The sequence below is a fragment of the Crocuta crocuta genome, unplaced genomic scaffold (assembly GCF_008692635.1).
Source record: "Crocuta crocuta isolate KB4526 unplaced genomic scaffold, BGI_CrCroc_1.0 scaffold209, whole genome shotgun sequence".
Classification (NCBI taxonomy): domain Eukaryota; kingdom Metazoa; phylum Chordata; class Mammalia; order Carnivora; family Hyaenidae; genus Crocuta; species Crocuta crocuta.
Genome location: NW_027551566.1, coordinates 5,754,227 through 5,780,970, shown reverse-complemented (window position 1 = coordinate 5,780,970; position 26,744 = coordinate 5,754,227). Strand labels below are relative to the sequence as shown.

At 42.7% G+C, this 26,744-nt stretch overlaps 1 protein-coding gene and 1 pseudogene across 1 annotated transcript in view; both read right to left on the bottom strand.

Annotated features, from left to right (window-relative positions):
• KIF16B (kinesin family member 16B) overlaps positions 1-26,744 on the bottom strand; it is a 290,249-nt gene that overhangs the window by 52,086 nt on the left and 211,419 nt on the right. Inside the window, exons 23-24 of the mRNA XM_077750214.1 lie at positions 24,797-24,919; positions 5,187-5,276 (exon numbers count right to left, since the gene is read on the bottom strand). Of these exons, the coding sequence (XP_077606340.1) occupies positions 5,187-5,276; positions 24,797-24,919 (213 nt within the window). The remainder of the gene's footprint in view (positions 1-5,186; positions 5,277-24,796; positions 24,920-26,744) is intronic.
• Positions 25,000-25,110, bottom strand: LOC144220092 (U6atac minor spliceosomal RNA; annotated as a pseudogene).

Here is a 26,744-nt window from a genome sequence, read left to right as displayed (position 1 = left end):
CGGAGCTATTATCTTGCACAATACATGTCTGTATATCAAAGAGGACAAATTAATTCAAGACAAAAGGGAAACCTATTTAGAATCTAGAATAGATTCTAAGATAATCTAATCTAATAGATAATCTAATAGAATAGAATAGAATCTAGAAACTAAGATTAAGGGAAATGAATAAATAAAAATAAAACCATTTTAAAAACCTTGAACGATGCAGCACCTCGAGTGAGGGCTCAGCCCCTCACACAGTGAATCTGAAAATAGAAGGAACGTAACGTTCACCGATGATCCAACAATACTCGCAGCCAACCCGTTCTTCTGTAGTATTCTACAGAATAAAGGACTGTGTTTTCTTCTTTATTCTGAAATTTGTCACAATGGACTCAATTTTTCTTTGGTTTCTGCTCTGTTCCTGCCCTCAACCCCCATGCCTGAGTTTCAGGGGACCCAGTGGCTTATCCTTTCAGTTCACAGGTTTGTTCTGCTTGTAATCCCCCTAAAGTTCTTCTGTTTTCTTCACAGACATATGTTATAGCTCATGATCAACAACCTCTTCTTGTTTTCATTGGGTCACCACCCGAGTGTATATAAAGTAACCCTGGGGGGTCTCCAGTTGACATCTGTCTCCTTATGGAGACATCATAGTACACAGTAAATAATTAAGCAAATACATGTGAGTAAACAGGGACATTAGAAGGCTTAGCTGGATGACGGTTACGGAATTCTTAAAACCTTGCCACTATTGGGGGGTACGGCCCTCTGGGCTCTCAATCAACCCAAGTTTTGTGTGTTCCTTTCCTAATCTTGGTTCTTCATATTAAGTCTTTAAAACCAGTTGAGCAATTACCCAATTTCTTCACGGGGGCAGTATGCACGTGTGAATCAGAAGTCACGCAGGTAGCTTTAAGAATGTCCACAGAGAAGCAGTCACAGCAGCAAACATCTGGAAACTACCACTATGTCCATGAAGAGGAATCTGCAAATCTGATATGGTAGTATGCCAGCTTTGCGAGTAGACACCACTGCTCCTGGCAAAATGATCCATCACTTGATAAGCTGATAAACTGCTTGTATAGACTAGGGAAGTGAAGGCTATCTGATGTGAAGCCATAGCTTTAGGCTAGTCTGAGTGAGGTGTCTTTTATAATTCAGCATGTCCCTTATAGGTACTCTGCTGGGAAGCAGTAATATCTTCTACTTTTCTCCAGTCACTCAACGCTAGGAATGGCCTATGCAAATCCTGTGATATGACTGTCCTGCTGGACCCAAGAAGACCTTCTGAGGGTGTTGCAAATGATCACCTCTCAGGGCTGGATTAAGAGAAACTTTCATACTCTATGAATACATCTTTGAATGGTTTCAATCTTTTACCATAAACATGTAACTTATTATTTGGAAAAAAAATACTGAAAGAAAAAAGAAAATCGCCATAAGAAGAACTGTTACATCAAACTCCTATAGAAGTATATCCCCCAGGAAAAATGGGGCTCAAATGCCAGAAGAAAATGTGAATGAAAAGGATATAATTCAAAGTTCCAAAAGATTATCAGCTATCAGCCAAACTAAAGTTTCAAGGTGAACCAAGTTTCCCTATCTTGGGAAGTTATTACAAATCCTATGTATTTTGAATTCAAGGGTATTCAATATATTTTTGAGCTTGATTAAAAATTTGAAACCTAGTTTAACTTGGTAGATTTAGTATGTATCATTACAAAAACGATAATCAACCATCTTGTTACCCTTGCAAATGAAAGAACGAGAGGAGTTCCGTACTTCTATTGAAATAATGACCCTGATTTGGTGAAGGAGTGAGGTAAATAAAACATGTTCCCATTTGGCTATGAAGCAGTCGTCTGTGAGAGGAAATTTTGAACATCTGTCTACATGAACCTTTTGGCATTCCTGAAGAAGTTACATATTTAACGAGTCAGGTGCTTTCTAGGATGCCATCAGGCCAAGTAGACCATGCAGAGGTAGATGATTACCTCAGTACGATTAATGTTATAAAGAGACAGCAATACTATGAACAATAGTAAGAGCAATCGTAACTGCTGAATACCTAATGAACGTTATTGATCTCAAGTCTCAATAAACACTTAGCAAGTAAGATTAGGTGAAGGTAGGCTGCACAAAAGAAAAATCAACGTTACAGAAGAAAATAATAGCTGATATTCAACTTGACATTTAAGCTTCATCTTGAAAATGTTAAATGGGCAATGTCGTTCTCTCACTGAAATAAGATTTATTTAGAGCTACAATGACATGCTGCTGCATTTTTATGGATAATGGTTTTCCCCCCATTTCTAGTGATAGAAATTATAGTACTGTTTGTTTACAAACAGTAAATGGAGCCCAACTGGTTGGGCTTCTAGACTGGCTTCTGCGATCAGGGATGTGACAGGAGGCTCCAACCACAGGATCCTGAATGGCAAAAGCATGACACAAGGTCCAGGACACAGGAAGCACTCCGTCAATGGTGAGGAAGCTAGTCAGAGTGTGGCTACTGTAAAGCTCAAAGGCGCCCCCTCAGGCTTTGTAATTACAATGCCCCTTTCTATAGGCGGTGTTTGTTAAAGGATCTTACCACATGGTTTTAAATCACTACTCACACTACCTCCTCTCTTTTAAACACATGCACACACGTGTCTGTAAGTTCTTTACATTTGTTTCCCTCTGAAGAAAGAAATTTTAAGTCACAAGGTTGGACTCAAAACAAGGAAAAGCAATTTCCAATCTTGGTTATCGGTTAGATGGTGAGCTTGCCTTCAGGAAAGGGGTTTGTATGAGAAGTCATACATGGATAGAATAGAAATTCCAGCTTGGTTTCTATGTTCAGGCCTTTTTAAATATCATTCAGTGGGTTCCCACAATACTTGCAGTCAAATTCATGGCCCTACGTGATGCAGTCCCTACCTACTTCCCTGTCCTCATCTCTACCACACTTGCCATTTTTCACAGGTCTTTTTATTCTTGGAACATGCTTGGCCAACAGGCTTGGTCCCAACCCAGGGCCTTTGCATTTGCTGTTCCCTCTACTTAGGATGTGTTTTCACGCCTGGCCCTCTTCAACAGTAAGATTTCCCTAGGCCTGCAAAGCTCTTGTGCCACGCTATCACACTACCTTGTTTTTATTCTCTCCATGGCACTTAACATTATCTAAAATTATCTTATTTGTTCATGAAGTCTCAAGCTTCACAAAAGGAGGGGATGTGGCTGTTTTGCCAACAATGGTATTCAGCATGGAATTGTTCAATACAGACTTGTGACTGACTGCATGAAGGAGACCAGTGTGATTTTCCTCTTTCGAAGGTTACTTAACTTTTTTCAGCAGGTATGTACACTCTTTCTTCCCTTGAAAAGGAGTGTCACATATGTGACCATCTGTGTTTGTTAACTTTGTCTGCTTGCAGGCAATCTCTTCGATTTACCCACTTCCATCATGCTGAACCTCAGGTATGTTTTCTTCCATTATATTTTTAAAGACTGTTTCTGTTGGCTTTGAAATTTTCCTTAAAAATGCTGATTAGAACTGGGCATCTGAGTGCTCAATCCTGACACAACCTTTATACTAAAATGCCCCAACATCCTCTGCCCATTACATTTTATGGATATTTTTCCTGGAAGGCATGCAGCTCACTTAAGATGGTAACTGTCACACTGTGCACATACAACAACTTAAGTGTTTGTTATTATATTTTCCTTGTTTTTTGTCATTGTGTACCCACATGAATTGAGGACATGCAGGAGTAGACATTTTTGTTCTTGTCTACCACTCTATTACTAGAATGTATTAAATCTGCCTACACAGAATGGCACTGAACTAATGCACTGAAAGAACAGATATGAAATAAATCCTACAATGAATGACACACACATATTGTAGTTGATATGATATACATACATTTATACCACTGAGGAAAACCTGCACATTATTAAAGCACTGGTGGAGTAACTTATAATTAAGCAGGTCATGAGCAGCAAAGCTCAATTTAAAAACAAGCCACTCTGTACATTAATATGTACAGGATACATCCCATTTTTATTGTCAATATTAACTTGGGACATGAAGAGTAAACTGCAGAAACAAACTTAATAACTTGACTTTGATGCAGTTACTTCTGGAACTGAAGCCTCTTGAGGAACACTGAACTCAACTTCAAGTTTGCTGCTTCTTCAGTTTTTAATTGGCTGCTAGTCTGAGAGCTTAACAAGAGAATTTCAGAGACCTCAATTTTACCAGTACTCAAGGAACCATTATTTGTAAAAAGGAATTTCTCTTTATATTTATATAAGATAAGAAAGGGTAAGAGCCATGGAAAAGTTAAGGAGGCATTAGTTATTTGATGTGAGGAAAAAATGTCTGACTAAATTATTTTCTAGGCTGTCCTAAGAAACTATAAAAGTAGTGCTGAAAAGCAATACTTAGGGAAGACTGATATTAGACAGTGACTTCCAACTGATTTGCAGTCCGTTCAAACCAAAATTCCCAAAGGGCTGTGCAGATACAAGGCTTCCTTTAGTTCAAGTAAAAACAAACACACACTCACTCACTTGGAAGATACACGTTAACTTTAGGAATACTTTTCTTTGTTAAGAAGGATTTTAAAAAACTAGTCTTTGTCCAAAGGGGGAAAGATTAATAATGTATCAATATTCTCTGGATATCTGATCAGACGCATGAAATACCCCCCTTGCTTCTAGAGAATTCCGTATTGGCTATCTACCTCCCATCCATGTTTGCTAGCAAATTAACCTTTAAGATCTAATTTCTCAGTAAGTGGAAGTCTAAGCACTAATATAGTCTTGTTTAAGAGGAAAAAAGGGCAAATCTATATTGAGGGATTTATTACCATTTCATTTTAACAGATCTTACCATTAAGAAGTTGTAAGTTTATTTAAAAATATTTACTTAAAATTGGTAAAATTTATTAAAAGGGTAGATAGAATTCATTTATTGTCACTTTACTATCACTTTCAAAATCTTGTGTTCAGAAAATGTTTAAATTATGTAGAACAGAAATGGAATAAAGACCCAAAGTTAAAAAGCTCCCTTTGACAGATGAGTAATAGCAAGAAAACGCAGTGACACTTACAAGCTAATACCTAAAGGGAGGGGAGCATGATAATGCAATCAGCTCATTTACTTTATGAAATAAATGTTCTTAATTGGGGATAATTATTTCATAACTTACCTCTGCATACTTTAACTTCAATGTTTTATGCATTTCTCGAAAGCGACTGTAGCGCCTGAATACGGTCCATGTCTCGTCTAGGACAGTAATCTATTACCAGGAAAATCAAAATAAATCAGCATTAATTAGAGGGGAAAATGACTAGAATTTAAAAAAAAAAAGATAATTTTAAAATTAACAAAAAGTGATTAGCATGTGAAATTTCTCCAGAACTGAAAACATTAATCTAGCTGCATAAATAAGACTTATAAATAATAAGTGTTCTCTACTTAAGGATGCACCTCGATTCCCAAATCTGTTTATAAGCAGCATGTGCCTATGTAAAATGAAAGACAGTCACCTCTTAATGGCTGATAAAAAGTGTCCTGTTACCCTCCACGTGGGCTGTAGAAAGCAAATCGCATAGGGTGACCTTTACGCTACGGCACTGTACCTGTACAAAATGTCAGTGTAGGTTACCACAAGCCACCATCGTGGACAGGATAGAAAAAAATGAGAGGAGGAGGAGCCAAGAAGCAACGGGAGGAGGAAAAGGAGGAAGAAGAGGTGGAAGAAGAAACAGGACAAAGAAAAATGAGAAAAAAATTCTGTCTCTCAATGATTCGCATAAAAATACACAACCTATTTTGCTTTATTTTAAAGGAGGAATTCTCAGTCCAGCCTTTAACTGGTAGTTGAACTCACAGTTCCTGTTGAATGAACATGCTAACTGGTACACATGCAAAGGCCCTGAGGCACATCAGTTCACATATCACGATCACAGTGACAAGGGAGGCTGGTAGATACCACCAGCCTGGACAATCACAGGCTACCAAGTCTCAAGTTCCTATTACTGTTCCCACTTCTCTTCCCAGATCTAGACCCACACACCCAAGTTGGAGACATCATTCTTTAGATGTCATGCCACAGGAACTTCAAGGTCATCTTGTCTAAAACCAAACTTTACATGCTCTCTCTAGTCTCTAGTTCTCATTTGCTGTATTTCGCCAGCAAGCTCTGTCAGACAGATGCTGAAGCCACCCCTGATCCCCTCCTCCCCACCAATGTGACCCAGATCCAACAGGTATGAGGTCTTGCTCTTTCTTCCTTGTAAACATTTCTCAGAGCTCTATCCTTCCATCGTCCACCATCATCGCCATCTCACTCTGGGCCATCGGGTCTCAGATGGCCTTAGCCAGGGCCTCCCCCACTTGTCTGCATCCACATTTGCCCCTTAATCCCTTCTCTACCAAGTGCAAGGGCAGCTTTTGAAAACTTAGACCTGATCATTCCACACACTCCGCCCCCTTTAAGATCCTCTGGTAGTTTCATACTGCCATAGAAAAGAAACCCAAATTTTAAAGACCCAAATGTTAAATTTTTAACCCACTGCCTAAAGCAGCCTCATTTCAAGCCTGCCTCCCCTTAGGTATCTTCACCCCTGTCATACTCCCTGAATGCACATACTCTTTCCCACCCCAGGGCCCTTGCATGGATCTTGTCCCTGTATGGGACATCTTATTTAGGTTCATCCTCGCTCTAACTGGAAACACTCCCCCCTCCCCCCAAGGAATCTCTTGGCCTGCAGCCCTCTCAAGTAGGGACTATTTTCTGCTGGGCTGTAGGTATGTAGGATGTAGGATCCTGCACGCCATCTTTCCTACAGGGGCCAACACACCTTCGTCACTTCTCCCACTCCCTGAAGGTCCTGGGTTCTGCTCACTGTCCTCCACTCCAACACTATGGAACTACTGCCATGAATCTCGTCCATTCCATCAGCACACAGATGGTCCCTCCAACACCCTGACTTGGTCCTTGACCTCTGCCCTGATTCCTTCCTCACCCAACCCAGAAACCACGGGCAATCATGACCAGCAGTCCCTTGCATTCCACCTCAAACCTCTTCATCCTGCTCTTGAAATTCCCTGGACTAACAACTAAACCATAGCCCTGGTGAAATGCAACATGGGCCTGCATCTGTCTAGCAGAATGTGGCTGAAGTAAAAAACACCACAAACTGGACCGAATGGTCCCATCTGAAAGTCACAGTCTGCACTTTGCATGTCAGCCTGAAGGCCTCCCACCGGTCATACCTCATTTTCCAGTTCCATCTACTCTTCTCTTAGGTAACAGTTTTCTAGTCTATCCCATCTTCCTCCTCAAGTCTCCATCACTTCTCTCCCTCAGCGGATAACCTTAACTCCTACTTCATTGAGAAAATGAAAGAAATCCAGAGAACATTTCCACAGGCACCCTCAAGCAAGTCTCCTCATTGCCACCATCTACCCTGTACCTCATGTTTCCCCGTTATCAGGCATAAGATATGGATCAGTGCTCCTGTTAAAGTCAAGCCCTCTTCTTAAACACTGGATTCCATCCCCTCTTGCCCTCTGAAGGATACTGCAATATGCAATTTTGTCTTCTCTATCCTGCACCAACACATTCCCATCCTATACTAGATTATTCCCATCAGTGTCTATACGAGCTCCTATTTTCCTCATCTTAAACTCCCACCTTAGCCTCCCTTTCCTTTCTAATTACCACTCCATTTCTAGTCTTCCCATCATAACAAAACTACTTGAGTTTATTCTGGATATCTCTATTTCTTTCTTACCATTATTCCTTGATCCATTCCAATCTACACAACAGTCCACTCAAGCTACTCTTACCAAGGTCATCAACAACTTCCATATTGCCAATCCACTAGTTAATTCTTGGTCTTGATCATATTCCATGTAGCAGCAGGATCTGATGTATCTGACAGCTCCTCCTTGCAGCACCCTTTTCATTCGGCTTCCAGGTTGCTACACTCTCTTACCTTAGTTTTGTTTGCAGAGATTTCTTATTTCCCTGACCTCTAAGCATCAAAATGTCCCAGGGCTTAGTCCTTGAACATATTTTACTTTCTACTTGCTCTCACTCCTTTAATGATCTCATCCCCATCTGACAGTTTACACTGATATACTGACGATTCCCTGGATGCTCATATCTGTCCCCCGCAACCAGACCTGTATATCCTACTGCCTACCTGGATGTCTAATTGCCTCTCAGACTTAACATGGCTGAACTTACCAAACTCATCCCCTTCCCGCGTCCCCATCTCAGTAAATGACAAGGCCACTCTCCTACCTGTTCAATCCCAAACTTCTGGCATCATCCTTGCTGTACCTCTTTCTCTCATAGCTCATATCCACTCAGTCACCAAATCCTTTCCACTTAACTCCAAAATGGGATGAGACTCTGACCAGTTCTCAACATGACCACTGCTCACATCTTGGTCTAAGCCACCACCCTGTCCGGCGTGGGTTATTTTTAACAGTTTCCTAGTTGATCTTCTTGCTTCTGTTTCCCACCAAACCCCAACTTTCCCTTCTCAAACAGCAACCAAAGCGATCTTGTTAAAAATGAAGTCAGATGGGACCATCACTTTGCCTGAAGTGGACATCCTTTCAAGCTGCCCCATCTCACTCAGGGTGCAAATTCAAGTTCTCCAACTGACCTACAAGGATCACCATGATTTGTCTCCTCCCCAGCCTCATTTCCGACTGCTCACTCCCTTGCTCACTCTGGTTTCCTTGCCTATCTGGGACATTTCAAATGTTCCCCACAGTACGTGTGGCTCAGGGACTTTTCATGAACTTTTTCTTCTCTCTGGAATACTCTTTTCACAGGACTAGCTCCTTGACTTCCTTTGTCTTTGCTCAAAGTCACCTTCTCACTGATGCTTTCTCAGGATACACTATCTAAAACTGCGTCCCCTTTCCTACCTCCACATTACTTGCTCCTCTTCTCCCACTTTCTGTTCTACCACGCACTTCTGGTATCTTATTTGCTATCTACCTTCTCCCCTGGAATGTAAGTTCCAGGAGAGGTGGCACTTTTAGCTGGTTTTCACCATACCTTGGAAGAGTACTGTCACAGGCATCCTAAATGCAGAGCAGGAAGAGGGAGCTCAAAGATGGACTTGTCTTACATATGCTCAGGCTCTGGGTGACAGTGAGATAGCAATTACTTCTTTCATCTCTCTGGGTGGAAGAGGTGGCCTCAAGGAAAAATGAGGATTAAGATACCGTAGAGGGGGCACTTCGCTTGTGGGGCTTTGGCCTATAGTTTTTTCCACCTTGTTCCCTCAGCTCATTAATGTCTCACCACTTTTTGAAATCTCTGACTAATGAAATGGCTATTACAAATCTACCCCATAGTCTGAGGATTCAAAGTGGACCCAGAATAGTGCCTTTATAAAGGATACCAACTTCTCTAACAACACACCAAATGCTGGGGAGGAGGTGACATGGCTAAGTAATTTCCTGGGCAGCAGAATCAAGAGCACTGGACACAAGACAAGTCAACAAGGAGAGGACAGAGGCCTTGAAAGACCCCCAGAAAGGTACTCAGTGCACCCCCTTCTGCTTTCTTGATGTCAGCCCCCAGTGCTCAACAGTGGAATGTGGGGTGCTAACATGGTGGTGTGCAGAGCTGAGAGGGGACGGAGAAAGATGGTCCAGGGTGCAGACACCTATCCAAAGCTTTATACATGACTCCTCTGAACTGGGTTTGGTAAGGTCAATACAGGTGTCAGAGACATCTCTATCTTCACTATGTTATGCTGGTGACTCCAAGAGTCCCACTATTAATGAAAAGGAAGGGAACTCTCTGAAACCATTAATACTGTGTAGATAATTTCTCCCAAATGTTGAACAATGAAGATCATTATTGGCACATTCTGGATAATGATTTATTTTGTTGCCTACCTTCCTTGATATTTTAATAAACTCCAATCGACAAACCCACATACAGATCTGAATGACTTCCACCCTCGGTGTTTCGGTCTAAGTCTAAATCCCTGGTTCTCAAAGTGTGAGGCCTGACCAGCAGTACCTGCTTCACCAGGGAACTTGCTAGAAATGCAAGCTCTGAGGTTTGACCCACACTTACTTAATCAGGAACTCTGGGGTGGGGCCTGGCAACCATGTTTTAACAAACCTTTCTGGGGACTCGGTGTAAACAGCCATGCTATAAACCCCTGCTAGTCCTGCTGCTCCAAGATCAAAACACGGTGTCTGACTGGCCTCCCACCTCCTCGCCCCCTCCCTCCCTCAATGCCAAGGCCCTTAGTGTGGCATTCAGGGCCTTTTCCAAGCTGACCCAATGCTACCTTTCTAACCTCAGCTCCGGTGGATCAGAAATCTCACATTTCACACAGAATCTCACACTTAACACAGAACTATGACGTATTCGTTGGTCTTCGGCAGGGTCTTTTGAATGGCCTCTCAAGTGTTGCATGCCCCATTCTGTGACTAGAGAGCTCCTTCCTGTCCAGGCTCCTGGGCAGCATCCAAACCACAGTCCGTTTGGAAGCTTCCCTCCTCCTCTTCTGTCCCTGGAAAAATCATTCTCTCCTCCATGATTCCTTAGTCTGTACTCAATGCTTAACCAGAGCACATATCACAGGATATCAGTTATATAATTAAAGTACTAATTAACTTATAGATCTAGTATTAGTTATATGAATGCCTCTCTACCCAACAGAATTTTAAGCCTTCTAAGGGAATGAGACTTTGGCAGTAATTGGGGTAGAAGTAGGTGGATTCTCACCATAGAGATAAACATTTATTGAGCTACCACTATGTGTCAGGCTGGTAGTTTGCTGAAGATGTACTTAAGATTATTTCACTTTTCCCATCAGGTAAGAGTTCCAGGCTTGGCCCAGAGCAGTCAAAATGGCAAACAAAGCCTGTGGCAATTAGGGCTCCACATGGTCTGTGCCCGTGGTTTCTTTGAGGTTCATCTGAATCAGATTATTTGAATGAGTCACACAATAATAGGATTTTTTTTAACTGCACGGAGAATAGGGTGCCTTTTCAATGTATCTGTAACACAAGTTTATGGTGGCACGTGGAGAAATTTCTAAATTCCTCATCCATGAGATCTTTCCCCGAATCCAGATTTAAGTACAGGGATTGCAACGGCTTGAGCTTGCTACTTCATATATGAAACATTTAAATCTCCCCTTGTCTATCAACATGTACAGAGGATGAGGACAAGGATGATGGGCAATAAAGGCCAGCCATGGTCACTGCATAAGCGGGTGCAAGGCACCCACCTGTGTCATCTCTTCAAGGAAAATGCCAAACCCCATCATACCTGGAGGTGGCAAAATGTGCAACGTGATGTTTGGATAAACTACACAGAAAGCAGAAACATATGTTAAAGTCCTATTTTGCCCCAAATTAAAATTGGGTGTGAGATAAGGTGTCGATGCAGAGAAAGGACAGATCACTACAGTAGATAAATCAGAGCAAAATATTCGATTATTTTCTTCAGTGTTGAGAAAGCAGGGCATCATTATTGTGTATCTTTGAGGAGCAAATTCATTACTTCTCTCTCACTGAATGGTTCTGCTGATACAAATCCATCTTTTCTGGGCCATAAAATGATCAAGTGCAACTTAAACACCATAAACATGTCCACAAGATGAATTGCATTTACTTATAAACAATTCTCGACTGAGTGCTTTCCACAAATTTATGTTATATACATATTTTGCTGGTTTGAGAATTGTCGATTTTAAGATCTGTCATCAGTATATATTCCCTTGCGTATATCTATCTGTGTAAGGATGAGAATCCACAATTTTTCACCCAAAAAAAACTCCTCTAGTTGGCCTCCATGTAAATAGCTGCTTGTAGAATTCTCTCAAACAATATTTCGAGGAGCTACCTCAAAAAAAAATAATAAAATGCATGTATATAAAATGTATGTAAAAATAAAATTCCTTCTATTTTGTAACAGTTGGAAGGAAATTGTTGAAATGCCAACCTAGTATTTCCTAAAAGTTTTTATACTAAAACATTATACTAAAGTTCTGTCAGATTTTTGCAATATAGTCTTCTGCAGCAACAGAACTGTGGGCATGTTTGAGGGAACACGAACTTTCTTACAAACTGGAATCTGCATGGCAGGAAGCAATAATACATCAGACTTAAGTAAAAGCTCAGACAACTGTCAAAATGGAACTAAACTGGAAGCGGAAAAAGGGTCCAACACCTCTTTAACCACAGCCTGCCCATCATCCCGTAACTCCTTGCTCTGGCCCACCTCTAAGACGGCCAGATCCTTTTAAGGGTTTCTGAGAATCAAGCTTGCCCTGGATTTGTGGAGCCCACTGTCTGTCTTCACCAGAATGCTAGTAACCTCTTCTGGTCTCTTAGCTCACCTCTTCCCACCTGATCACTCCTCATAGGCCCAGGCTAGACTCCAGGTCAGTCCTCCTGTCGGAGGACCAGCACCTCAGTTCCTCAGGCCCCTAGACTCTTCTGATGGAGCCATATTAGAATAAACCCCCACATCAGGCAGTCTATGGTATCAGCTTTCTCTGCTGTGTGCTGCCCCGCAAAGAAAGCAGAATGTATGAAATTCATGCTATTTTGACTCAGCAGAGTCACTTGGAAATCCTTCCAAATTACATTCTCTGCAAGGAATATTTCAAAATTTTCTAGATTTTCAATCCACACGGACAATGATCATGTTTTTGGAAGTGATTAGGATCACCCAAAACCACCTTCCTGAGCATTTTTCAGCCCTCTCAAAATAACGCTGTTGCTACATTCATTCTCCACCTCCCCACCCCCCACCAAACCTCTTCATCTTCACTTCACTGGCCCCACTCTGTACCTGAAAGGGGAGTCCCTCCCCAAGAAAGGCCTCCAACACTACTGCTTCCTCTTACCACAGATCACTTATCTCTGACTGCCCTCAGGCCTCTATCCTGTGTTCTCATTGCCCCAAATGCCTCCCCTCTTATTCCCACTCACTGCACCCCCCTTACCTGCCTTAGGCAAACAAAAACATTATCTTCCTAACACTTCTTCCTGACCCCCCTCCCCCGCCCCCCGATTTTGGTCTATGTTGTTCTAGTTTTCTGCGGGTTTCTCTCTCCCCCACTTAGCTGACCCTTGAGCACATGAACTGCTTACTCATTTTTTCTGTCCTTCAATATGTTGATAGTTCCAGCATGGTCTTTAAAAAACAAAAAAACAAACCACTATGGTACATGTTACATATGTTATCTACCAGATGAGTATCTGTTGAATAATGGAGGCAGTGGAGCCCATGGTCTCTTTTTAATAAATACTTTAAATTTTTTTAATGTTTATATTTTTGAGAGAGAGAGCGCACATATGCATGCATGCACGCACACACACACACACATAAGTGGGGGAGGGGCAGAGAGAGAGAGAGAGAAAGAGAGACAGGGAGACACAGAATCTAAAGCAGGCTCCAGGCTTCAGGCACAGAGCCCAGTGCGATCTCACGAACTGTGAGATCATGACCTGAGCCAAAGTCAGACACTTAACCGACTGAGCTACCCAGGCGCCCCTTAATAAATACTTTTCTACTGCATTTTCCAATTCCCTTTCTCTCCTGCAATGTGGGCGACTGGAATGACTTGCATTTTACTTGTTTCTGACTTACCTGTAGCTAAAGTTTTTAGAGTAAGCATTAGAGGAGATAAAGGGAGAGGGTAAAGAACTGAAAAACAAAGAAAGGTCCTTTTGGAGAGAGGGGTCTGCTGATAGAGAAGAAATACAGTGACAAAAGATTTAGGATAAGGGGGGGGGCACTGAGTAGATAAGAGAATCCCTCCAAACACATCAAGAAACAAAAGGTAGTCTTAAATTGCCTTTAAAGGGGTGGGTTCTAGTTAACTTCAGAGCATTTGTTTCTGAAGGTCAAGGTCCTTTGGGTATATAAACTTGGGAAAGAGGCCTAAGAAGTAGGCTTGAGAGGAATCTCCTCACTTAGCAAGGGGGCAACAGCTGGAGCTCCCCAAGGATATCTGAGAAGCAGGAGAGGGAAGGCTGGTGAATATCATTTTGGAGAACATTATGTTTGGGAGAACATAATTAGCCAGTAGGGTATTTTCAGTTATTTGCTCTGAGATGTGCAACACACCTCCTTCTTCGGCTTCCCTAGGGAAATTTCAGGCAAGTTTATATATCTTTCTTTCTGAGAAACCCAAAGGAGTGTGCTGAGTTCTGAATCCAAATGGACACAAAGGAAAAGACACTGTGTCTGCAATCCTCAGGAGGCAAGGGGCCAGCTGCCCATTTGAATCATGCCCGTGAACTGCGTAATGAGACCCTGACCTGAGCAGGCAGCCCCTCCATCACAGTGGCCCATGAACCCAGAGCCTACCAACTATGGGAATTCTGTCTCCAGGGCACCTGAATCAAGCAGTTGGGCCCCAGCAGGAGGAGCATGGTGGTACAGCCAGTGCACTTGGCAAGGAGGGAGGAGTCTATAATCCACTCCTAGATCTGCCCTGGCTGTTGGTGACACGGATGGGAGGTGTAATGGAGTCTGGAGCATAAAGATTCCTGAAAGAAGGAGGCCCATGCAGAGGAAAGATTATTTGACCTTGTTATCCAGGAAACTCCACAGACATCCTTCTGTGAAGATGCAGCACCAACCAGTCCATGAAGTGCCCCAGAGCCTTGGTTTTCAAAACCAGGTCTGAATGCAGCATGTCATGAAGGAGCCTGAGCTGACTGCTGAGTTACATCACATCTACGGAACTATGAAATGGTGCAAAATCAAATAGTGCTTTCTAGCTGACCACGGTCTCAGCCTTCTGCAATAACCAAAAATTACCACCTCTTGATGCTTCAGATTCAGCGCCCTCAAACTTGAGATAATATCGTTTATTTTAGTGTACTTTATCTAGTTGTTTGCAGGTAAATTGAAAGAATAAAAAAAGACTCGAAGATTCTGATAAGATGGATGTCTTCCAAATTCAAGATCATTACTAATAAGTACTTCTCCCTTCCCCTAAAACCTCTGTAAAACCAGTGAGGAATAGGGGAAATTATTCTACTTTAAAATTGTGGGAAATTGCGAGGGTGACAGCCTATCCAATTTTCCTTCAAATTACCAAGATATTCAGAGGCAAAGACCCAGAATGCAAACTCTCGACCAGGCATCACTGGAGAGTGGAATAATGAAAAGCTCTGGATTAAGACAGACTCAGATCCTAGCCTAGTCACCAATTAGCTGTGCGACTTTGGCTATATTACACAGCTCTTCCAGGTCTCATTTTCATCTACTGTGAAATGGGCTCTGGATACCAAACTACAGATGAATGAAAAGCATGTGAAACAATTAGCAGGGTGTTTTGGGTGCCCAATAAATGGTAAGTAACTTCTGCACTGTGATCATGTTCCTCAGAAAGGCCCTTTCTTGGATACCACTGAAAGGCAAGGGGTATCTTCAGAGAGCAACTGCTAAAAGGGCAGTTCAAACCATTTTGTGATTTATTTTATTTTTCTAAAGTGTATTTACTTATTGAGAGAGAGAGAAAAGGAGGGAGGGTCCAAAGAGAGAATCCCAAGCAAGCTCCACACCGTTAGCGCAGAGCCCAAGACAGGGCTCAAACCCACGAAATGTGAGATCCTGACTTGAGCTGAAACCAAGAGTCAGACACTTAATCGAACTGAGCCACTCAGTGCCCCTCATTTTGTGATTTATTTCAAAACCAATTTTATTCCTGGATGAGATATAAACCCCCCCTCCCCAAATTCTGAAGTTTCAGAAGAGGAAATATTAATATTTTCTTATAGGGGAAAAAACAAACGTGAAATGAAAATTCAAGGCATGGCCAAACCACGGTGACTGCTTTTCTTCTGTGCTTATGACTCGATCTCATTTTTTCTTTGCCATTTCTCATATGTGCAGCATTTATTTTGTGAAGGCAAACACAACTGCCCCAAGTGAAAGTGCTATAAAAGATGAGTTGCTTTGTGTGAAAATAAGGGGAGGGAAAAAGGTTTTGTCTTAATTTTTGCAGTGAAAGACAAAAGTTCCCAAAGTGCAGAGAGGGGGGCTTAAAAAAAAAAAAAAAAAAAGGATAAAATATGATTCTTCCAGTCACGATGTTATTTCTTTCACTTGTTATTTGTGTTTGAAAATAACACACAAAGTGAACACTGGGATCTAAGATGGACCACGGCTTATGCAACACTCCATTTGTCTCGACTGTGCTAATAGCACACACGGGGAGAGAATCTATCAAGTTACTAATAAGCAGAGACTCAGATGCCAACACACAAATCCTTCTGCGCATTTATATTCTATCAAGTTGGGAGTATTTCTGAAAGATGTATGTGTGCACGGTTTATCTAACAGACTGGAATGGCTCTTATTTCTGTTCTGCCAAATAAAGAGAAATTTCTCTGACTGTAGTAAATATGATTGCTCCAACTCTCAAACTGCAAACTTTCTGGGCATCTCCTCTTTGTGCTCCCTGACAGGTCTCTCCACCATCCAATCCTGCAGCTTTGTCAGGGCCTTCATAATTGCCCCCATTTACAGAGGGCCTGTAACGCGGCCGGAACTCAATCAAGCTAAAATATTAAAACACACACAAAAATAGCAGATTTTGAAAGCAGGTAAGGATGTGGAAATGGTGCCCGTTTAGGGCAACACTAAAATATGGCCTCAACTCCTAAAAACTGCAGAAAGTAGTGACATTTAGAGGGCACATTGGGGTGCCTGGGTGGCTCAGTCGGCTGAGCGTCCCAACTTTCAATTTCAGCTCAGGCCCCGACCCCAGGGTTGTGGGATCGAGCCCCGCGTGGACTCCACAAAAAACATGAAGCCTGCTTGGGATTCATATTTTCTGTTTCTCTCTCTCTCTCCCTACCCTACTCTGTCTCTCTCCCCCACTTGTGCTCTCTCTCAACCTAAATACAAATTTTGAAAGAGGCACACTAAAAAGAGTAAGCAAGAGAATGAGTATGGCTTCAGTTTTCAGATCTGACTTGGGCATCTGGTACCTGGATCGCCTTACTGATCACATGGCCTTGGGCAAGTCACTCCTAATGGCCTAATTTATTACATGCAAGGAATACCCCCATGCTGGCAAGGTGTCCATGTTTGCGGAAATGCCTGGCAAAGTGCCTGTGCTGAGGACAGTGTCCTCCCTTGAAGAGAGGCTGCAAACACAGCTGCCCAGAGGGCTTGGCCAGGAACAAAACCCTCCGAGGCTGCCTGAGCACAAGAGTTCAAGACCATGGGCAGCGTAGCGGGAGCCTCCGTGCTATCTGAGCAGCTGCAGTTCTGCTACAGAGGATGGATGACGCTCCTCAGGAGGGCTAAGCCCCGCTGGTAAGGAAGCTAGCAGCCGAGGAGATACAGGCACACCTCAGAGCACGTGACAGAACACACAGCAAGGACACAAGCAGCTTTCGAGACATGAAAGAATTCCTAAGATGTGCTACATGAAGTCCTATAACAACCTCTAAGGCATGCCAGACAGATGGAATTCAAACTATGATAGAACAGATGAAAACATTACCTAGAGACAGAAAGTGGCAGGTCATGATCATGCCCGCTCGGGGCCGGCAGCTAATTCAACCCTGGATGGACGACTGTTGGTGACAAGGACCCGGTCCTGTGCTGGGCCTGCATGCGCTCTACCCAAGAAGTGCAGCTTGAGTACCATGCTGAGGAGGCCACCGGCCAGGCACGGGGCCATGGAGCAGGTGCGCACTGTTGCTGGGGGCCCTCGGGCAAAACTCTAGTCCTGCTGAGCAGAGCGGGGAGTGGCTCTGGTAGCAGAGAGACTGGGCAGGTAAACGTGGTGGGACCCTGGGGTCAGGGAGTGCGCTCCGCCCACCTGTGCCCCTTTCTCCGTGTGTGTAAACAGACTTCATAAACTGTGTGATCAGAGGCTCCATTTGGTCCGTGAGCCCTTCTGTGCAGGTGGGACTTGGCAGTTGTTCCCTCAGGCGATCTCCTCTGTGCCCGGGAACAATGAAGTCTGTGGCACAGCCGAGGGCACGAGCCCCAAACCAAGAGGAGCCGCTGGTTCAGGCCCGGTCAGGGCTGCCCTTTGGGAACACCAGCCCAGGGTTACCACAGTCTCTGCTATCGTACAGAAACTTGAGAAATTTGGGTTTCCATGTCAGATCTCCCAAGTTTGAAACGTTGACAACTCACTGAAAAACCTGAAAACCTATTCAGGCTAAATAAGACACATCATACGCTGCCAGTTTGCTTGCTCTCCCTTAATGCCTTTCCACAGCTCTGTCTGGCCCTGGCCCGGAGGACCCTGACACACAGCTCCTTCAGTTGTAAAAGCCAGATGCCATCTGCCACCTGAAATTTGCCATTTGCTGTGTCTCACCTTCAGGGTCTCCCTGCTTAGGGGGGACCCGGCAGATCTGAGAGCTCAACTCCAGGGCAACTCTGAGACTGGAAGGGGGCTCACATGCCTAAGCTCATGCAACAGGAAATGACACCACTGACTGGAGCACTCAGGAGTTCCTCCCAGGTGATCTACGAGCTTGTGCTGGACACCTTCCTCAAGGTCACACCTTCCTGCTATCATTCCCCACTTTGTGTCTCCTCTCCTTCTCAGGCCACTGAGCTGGACATCTGGAGGCAAGAGGAGGCGACTGTCCCTGTGGTAACTTCGACAAAAACCACATGACTGAAATTAGGAATGGTTTTGTTTCAGACATCACATGTTCAAGGTGAAGTATATAGTCCTGGGCTCCTTTGGTCCACAAGTGGACCTAAGTGATTCTGCCCACAAGGGCTGACTCCCTGGCACCACATGAAAAGGGCAGGGCCCTGTCCTTCCCTGAACAGCATAGACAGTGGGGATGACTCGGGTGCCAGGTTGTCAGAGGGCTCCTTAAAGGAGAAAACTACACAACAGGTGCTTCCTGAGCAAGGGGCTGGAGTGCCCAGGTGCCCAGATTAATGTCCAGGGGGTGGACAGTGGGTAGAGGGCTACCTCTCTGTGCAGAACAAAACCAAACCGAGGTCCTCTGCGGATGGAGTCCGCGGGAGCCAGGATGTACATGAGCTGGCGTGCTGGAGGGTGAGGTGGAGAAAGCAGGAGGGAGGAAAGACGCTGGCTTTCTTGCAGTCCAGAAGCTTGATTTGTCCCTACTTGCACTGGACAACGAGGCAGCCACCTCATGGGAAAACAGTGGGTGGGATTCAGTGGGATTCGGTGAATGAACCCACCAGTAGGTCAGAGCACAAGGGAACCCATAGGGGGCTGTTTACAAAGGGCACAAGGGCACAAAATCCTGAAACTCTACAAGGGCTCTGACCAGTAAGAACACCTGGTGAGGTACTTGTTCTTTGAGATCGCTTGTTGAGTGATCAGTCAGGGTCTTTGGGAGGGCTGGGGACTCAGTGAGCTGGGCCCAAGGGCTTACACTTCGAGAGAAGACCAGCTATAAACATGACAATGACTGGGAGAAAACACTGTGACTGCCTCTGTGAGCCCTGCAGTGAAGGGAGGAGACCAGATGAAGGACAGAGAACGGGGGAGAGGACACCACTGTAGAAGTCAGGGCTGTAGGAAGACAGAAGACAATCTCCTGCACGATTACCTACAAGTTTTCACAGGAACAGACTCTCAGGAAACAAAATATTAAAAAAAAAAATACACCAGTGTTGGCTTATTTCTTTATACTATCATGTTAATATGTAAATTAAAGGGCAGAGAATTTAAAATGATGCTGGGAAAATCAGCTTATTTCTATAACATAAGAGTATGCCAGCCTCCATGAGACGTAACCAGAGATTTCCCAGGCCGGCGGTTTGTATCCTGCTGAAATCTAATTTAAAAATTAAATTCTATCCATCCTGGTCCTGGCTGAAAATGGCAAGTGTAACTCAGTGTATTTGATTTCCTGTATCAATCACTGAAGAGCATTTGAAGCAGGAGTTTTAAGATGACTGCTGGAGTCCAGCTAGTGGTATTCCATGGCGGCATGTAGTTGGGAGCAGCACGGATCGTGCTGGTACGTTATGCTGACTAGCAGGTGACATCCAACACCACTCAGCACAGAACGTGCTCTTCTCTGAGAGTAGCTGGACTGGCACACCCAGGCTCTCTGCCCGCCAGTGACATCCATCGGCAGGTCGTGCATCTCTTGCAGTACACGTGGTCACAGTCCCAGAAGGACATGCTACCACGACCTGCTGAGAGGCGTAACTGCAAGGGCCACGGGAACCGATGCGCTTGCCCAAGGGCTCCAGGGCACATGTCCTTCAAGGACGAGCGAAATGGGGGGCAGGGGGGTAGGAGTGCATGACAGAGATGACAGCTTTCTGTGTTGTCAAGTAAGGACATGAAGACAAATACCATTCCACAAATCATATCCATACAATGGGATGCTACTTAGCAGTAAAAAACAAAAACAACAAATTACTGTTCTACTCAGCCATGTAGATAACTCTCTAAAGCCTCACGCTATGTGGAAGGAACCAGACACAAGAGAGTAACTGCTGCTGGCCATGTCTCCACAGCACGCTGGGACAGACACTACTCACCTATCGTCACAGACAGCTATGCAGGGCTGGCCGAGAGGCTGGGCTGGGATGCCCACTGTAACGGGGCACAAGAAACTTTCTGGAATGACTGAGAAGTTCAAAGTCTTGATTGATGTGCTGATTATACAGGTATACGCATGTGAAAACTCGTCACACTACACTTAACATGTGTGCATTTCACTGGATGTGGATTAGGCCTCAACAAAATTAACTGGAAAAAAACCAAATGGGGCCAGAAAACAAAAACCTGTATATGTATCTCTTCTTGTAGTTACTTCATAAAATAAAGTTGTTTTTAATCCCTGAATAAAGAGGATATTAAAAAGATAGTCCTTTTGAATTAAATATTAAATTTTAGTTTAATGAAAAACTCTACTTTAAAACCCAGTAATGGGAACTTCCTGGGAACTCATCAGGGATCAGAAGGTAAGCATTTGAGAATCACTGTTGTGTCCCTCCACCGCCCTCCCCCGGCAAATTCCACTCCCTGTACCTGACCTCAAATAGTACCTTAACCAGGCTCATGACTACTTCATTCAGCAATGAGCAGCCCAATCAGAGCTACCCAACTGGGGATTAAAACGAAAGTGGCCAGGAAGAAAGAATGCCTGAAATAATAATAAATGTTCCCTCAGGAAAGGCAGGCAGAAAAGGGCAGGAGGCAGAGGGGAAAGGAAGGGTCAGGGAGAAAGTGACAGAGCTCTGGGTGGCCACAGCACCGCGCGCTGTCTTCCCAGCCCCACTCTCTGGGGCCCACAGACTCCGCTCATGGAGACCTGAACCCAGTGGGCCCTGTGTGTTCATGGGCCAGCTTGGCCCCTTAAATGAACTAGCAGTGACCAGGAAGCAAGTTATACAGTCAGCTGGGGCCTGATAGCAGTGACAGGTCCCTTCCCTGCTGGTCATGGAGCCTTGCTGTGTGCATTCAGGACCCCACGAGACCTTTAGGACCATGACGGGGGAAGAGTGGAAAACAGAAAATTATTTTTGTTTAAAAAAGCAGCAGCAAAGATTTTTCTGGGGTATATATATAATAGTATAAAATATCTATATACATTAACATCAGATTTTACTTCAAAGAGTCTCTAAATAGAATAGACTTTAAAAAAAAATACTTTTTACCTTAGCTGCCTGAAAATCACCGGTTCACCAAGAAAAGACTTTAGTAGTAGCCAAACTGTTATCATAAGTATGACTCTTTGTTCTAGAAAATTGCCAGTGCACCAAATAGTCACATCATGGATGGAAATGGCTGTGGTGCTTAATTTTAAAATTCAGGAAATTGAGGAGGAATTAACATTCAAAATGGATATGGAAACCAACTCTCTCTCTCTCTCTCCCCCTACGTTCATACACAGCACATACCAATCCAACCAGGCAGGTCTCTTTATCCTCATTTTACAGATGAGGCACAGAGAGGCTATGGCTTGTGAGGTTAACAGGTGGAGCCTGGACAGGACATCGGTGCACCCAGCACTATCCCAACAGCTATGCCTTTGCTGGGGTGCTGCTGTTTTTGTTTTGTTCAGGGGATAGGGATTCTCTGGACAAATGTTAACAAGCCATTCCTGATGCTGATTAGAGCACCTAGGAGAAGTTCAAAAAGGAAGTAGGACAATGAGATGCTTTCAGAACTTAGCTTTGATAATTTCAAAGAAAGCTAAAACTCTTTGGATTTGGATATTATGTATTCTGAATTGAAAGTCGGGATTCTGAAAGGTCTCATATGATTTTCTGTATTTGGGTTCTCTAACTTGCCTAATAATAAGTTATTATCTTCACAATTTTGTCCAGATCTGATAAGGCCTAGACTGTCATTTGCCTGCCAGTTTTATGTAGATCAACTCAGTTTTTGTCCTCGTTCTTTTCTTTTTTTAATTACTGAAGTATAATCAACATATACTGTATTAGTTTCAGGTGTATAATGATTCAGTATTTGTATATATTGTGAAATGATCTTCTCAAGTCTTGTGAATATCTGTCACATACATAGTTACAACATTTTTTTCTTATGATGAGAAATTTTAACATTTACCCTCTTAGCAACTTTCAAACATGGAATACAGCACTATTAACTATAACCATAATACTGTACATGACATCCTTAGGAGTTATTTATTACTGAAAGCTTGTCCCTTTTGACCACCTGCACCCATTTCATCCACCCCCTACCCCATCTCTGGCAACCAAAAATCTGTCATCTATATCTATGAGCTTGGTTTTTATTTTTAGGTTCCGTATATAAGTGAGATCATACTAAATAAATCAATTAAGTATCTTCTTTATCCATGGTCTTATCTTTTATGCATGAAATCAACTTAATAGTTATATTTTATTAACACATTTATCTATTAAAATAAAATATATCTATGCACCAATGAAAATCATTGTATGTCCTCTAGTGCTGTGAGCTCTCTGTTTAGGAGAATTCAAATTCTGATCTGGTAAAAGCCAGTATTCGCCCTTGAATTAAAAATACGGAAATCATACATATACCTTCAGAAATTATTTTGATAAATATATATACCATTACACGTATGTATAAAGGGAACTCTAAATACACACACATGCACACACACACACACTTTCAAATGACTGAGGAAAGAAATTGAGCAGGCATTAGGCATAAAGTCAGGGGCAGTGACTCCATGGCTCATGGAGATGGCATAACATTTAAAAATTTTTTAATGTTTATTTATTTTTGAGAAAGAGAGACAGAGACAGAGACAGAGTGCAAGCAGGGAAGGGGCAGAGAGAAAGGGAGACAGAATCCGAAGCAGGCTCCAGGTTCTGAGCTGTCAGCACAGAGCCCTATACAGGGCTTGAACCCATGAGCCGCGAGATCATGACCTGAGCCGGAGTTGGATGCTTAACAGATTGAGCCACTCACACACCCCATAACATTTTAATAAGAAACCACACAATCTGCCAGTAAAGTTCAAAACACCGCCAGCAGGGCCACCACTACCCAGACATCATGTACTCTCAGCAGGGACCTCAAATATATAAATTAATGCCTGGGTTTAAAAAATAAAAAGGAAAACAGTATACAGAAATAAGAATTTGAAAACTTGATTAATTATAAAATTCATCTGCACTGTTTCTCCTGGAAGACTGAAAGAAGACTCATGCATAAAAGGGAGAGCTCTCCAAGGGCCCAGGGGCTCTACCCCCAACCAAGGGGCATGCTGGGGGAGGGGTTGGGGATGGCTGGCTTCAGGCTCCCTCTGCCCTCTCTCCTCACAGCAGCTCCATGCTGATCTGCTTTCTGCAGTGTCCTTCCGCATAAATATTTTTCTCAACAAGCATCTCTGCTAAGAAGAAATTTGGAAACCACTGGTGTGATCCAATTTCCCCATTCTACCAAAGAGAAGACTGAGGCTCAGAAAGGTAAAAGACTTGGTGTCACTCAACAAACCGCAACAGAATCAGAGCCTAAAGACTTCAGCGTCCAGATTCCCCGCCTGATGTTCATGTCCAAGAATACCGTCATAGAGACGTATACTGGGGACCCTAGTGGATGTCATTACATCAATATCCTTGGCTATCCTTGAAAATGAAGAAGTGTTATTAATCATTAATTCTTTGACGAGAGAAGAGCATCCAGCAATATTTAATGAATTGCTATGAGTCAATGGAACTAAACTGGAAATAAGATGAAGTCATTATTTCAGAAAGTATGATGTAAGGAAGCAGGCACATTTCTTCCTGAAAAGTTGTGTAAATCAAACCATGCCTAAAATGGATTAGGAAAGCTTCCTAAATTAATAATAATAGAAACAACAATAAAATCAGCAGTAGTAATAATAGCAGTTGCTCTAACTTTATGTGCATTGATATCCTTGTAACATAAACATTATTATTCCAATTTTTATAGATAAGAAAATTGAGCTTAAGCCCAGGGACAGGGTGACCAACTGTACTGGTTTGCTTGGCACGAAATGGTTTCCCAGGGTGTGGAAATTTCAGTGCTGAAAGCAAAAAAGTCCTGGATAAGCTGGAAGGGTTGGTCCCCATCCTGTAGGGTTGGTGACAAGAACTTCCTCCCATATCTGCCTGACTCCCCAGCCACCACCACATTCTATGGCATAACTTCCCTCCATGTGCTACAGTCTAGACCTTCCCATATCAGTTGAAAGGAGGGCATGACCAATATGTTATAAAACATGGTCACATGTAGCTTCATCTCCTTTCGTATGTATATATATAGACAAAGAAAGCCCTGGGACCCTTAAGCCTCCATTCCTCCCGAAGAGTAAAGAAGGGGCACTTACCTTGACCTCAAACTCAAAGTGCTCGTCCTTCCCTTGCCCGCAGAGCACATAGCGTGGAATACTAATTTTAATTGGGTCCTTCAGGTCGTCTGGATTTGCGCCCAAAGAGCGAGAAACCATCCGCTATCAAAGGCACATCAGACAGGGAGAACAAAGAGAAACCCAGATCACTCTTCAGCAAAAACCATGCTTGGGCAGGAGGGAGAAAAATGTGTTTCAAGCAGAGAAGAGAGCATCAAACTAGTAGTTTATTTAGAAAAATGATGGCTTCCTTTGAAAGAGAAATGCTAAGCTTCTCTCATCACAAAAGACCATTTCTTTTGGTATACTATTCCAAGAAATTAGGGCAAGAGCCCTTCAAAATGTTGTTTGGCTTTGAAGTTCCTTCCAATTTATAAGAACAAGTGAAAAAAGAGACAGATTACATATCCCGACTTTTAAAAAAATCAGTGTAAACCAGATTCCTTTCTGAAAAGTCTTGATCATCTGACAAACTTCTTTTTTCTTCACAGACTATCAGACTGGTATACATAAAGCTCCAAAAGCTAGAGATTTTATTCAAATTTACTTCATTTTTAACTTCTAGGCATTTTTATAAGCCAGTATAGTGGGGAAAGCTCTTTAAAACCACAATTGAAATAAATACCAAGTATTTTCTTTAGGCTTCATTTGATTAATAATCAGCCTGGCTCTGACAAACATTTATGGTCTGGGTGTGGGAAGCCAGAGGGGTCTGAGAAAGCAGCATTATGAAAAAAATAAATCTTCAAAATGAGTTCTCTTGAGTATAAATGGATAGAAATCTCTAAACAATCCTTATCATTTGACTAACCTGGGGCTTTAGAAAACATAAGAAAATATGTTTTTTAAATCGGTAGCAGTAATAAAATATTAATTACCGTAATTATAGTTAGCATTTAGTGAATACTTACTATATACTAGAACTATGCTAAACAGTTCATTAATGCATTTCTGCATCATTTCATTTAATCCTCATGATCTCCCTATGAGGTATTAGCTGTTACTGAACCCTACTTATCAGGTGAGGGCCCAAAGGCTGCAAGAGCTGAGATAATGTGTAAGAGGTAGGTGGCAGAGCTAGGATTTGAACTCAGGCCAACCTAGTGCCCAACTGTGCACCATGATGCCTGCTGGCCCATCTCCATCGCCATTATACTGCCATCATGAAAATTTTGAATAACTACACCCGAGATAAAGTCAGCAAATGAACATTCCAACATGCAAAGAATTTAAGAAGATGGAAATTCCATAATTATGTAATAAAATTCACTTATTTGACTGAATAGAAAACACTAGTACTGATCCTTAGCCAGGTGCAATGTGGAAGGTCCAACCTAGCTGTGTGTGAGCAAAAGCTCAGATTTCTGGATGACACAGTGGTGTATAATTTGTCTCAGATTACTGCTTTCATCTAGCTGACCCCGTAAACATTTTGGCATGGTATAAAGTTACCAAAGCCTTTTAGAGCATCTAATTTTTTCCCTGCGTGGCTGGTCACCCAAAACAAGAACTGTTCAATTTATGGCAATGGTACACCTATTTAGTTGTCCCTGATGTCAAAAACCACAGTGGAAATTCTTTTTAAAAAAAGTTTCTCAATACACGCATTGCCAAAGATCTTTCAGTTCACTGACAGTATGTTTCCAAATTACTGGAAAGGCAGACATTTCCTGAAACACAGAATATGTTTATCCATTTGAAGGGTGAAAAGGAAGAGAAATAATTTAGTGTTTTTATTTATTTTCAAAGAGCACATTTACTGTTAAGAAATGTCTTTGACCTACAAAGGCTATGTTTTAGCCATAAAGTTCTTACTTTGCTGCCTAAGCCCTGAAATCTTTTATGCCATGCTTTTAAAAAATATTTATTTATTTATTTTGAGAAAGAGAGAGAGAGAGAGAGAGAGAGAGAGAGAGAGCGCGCGTGT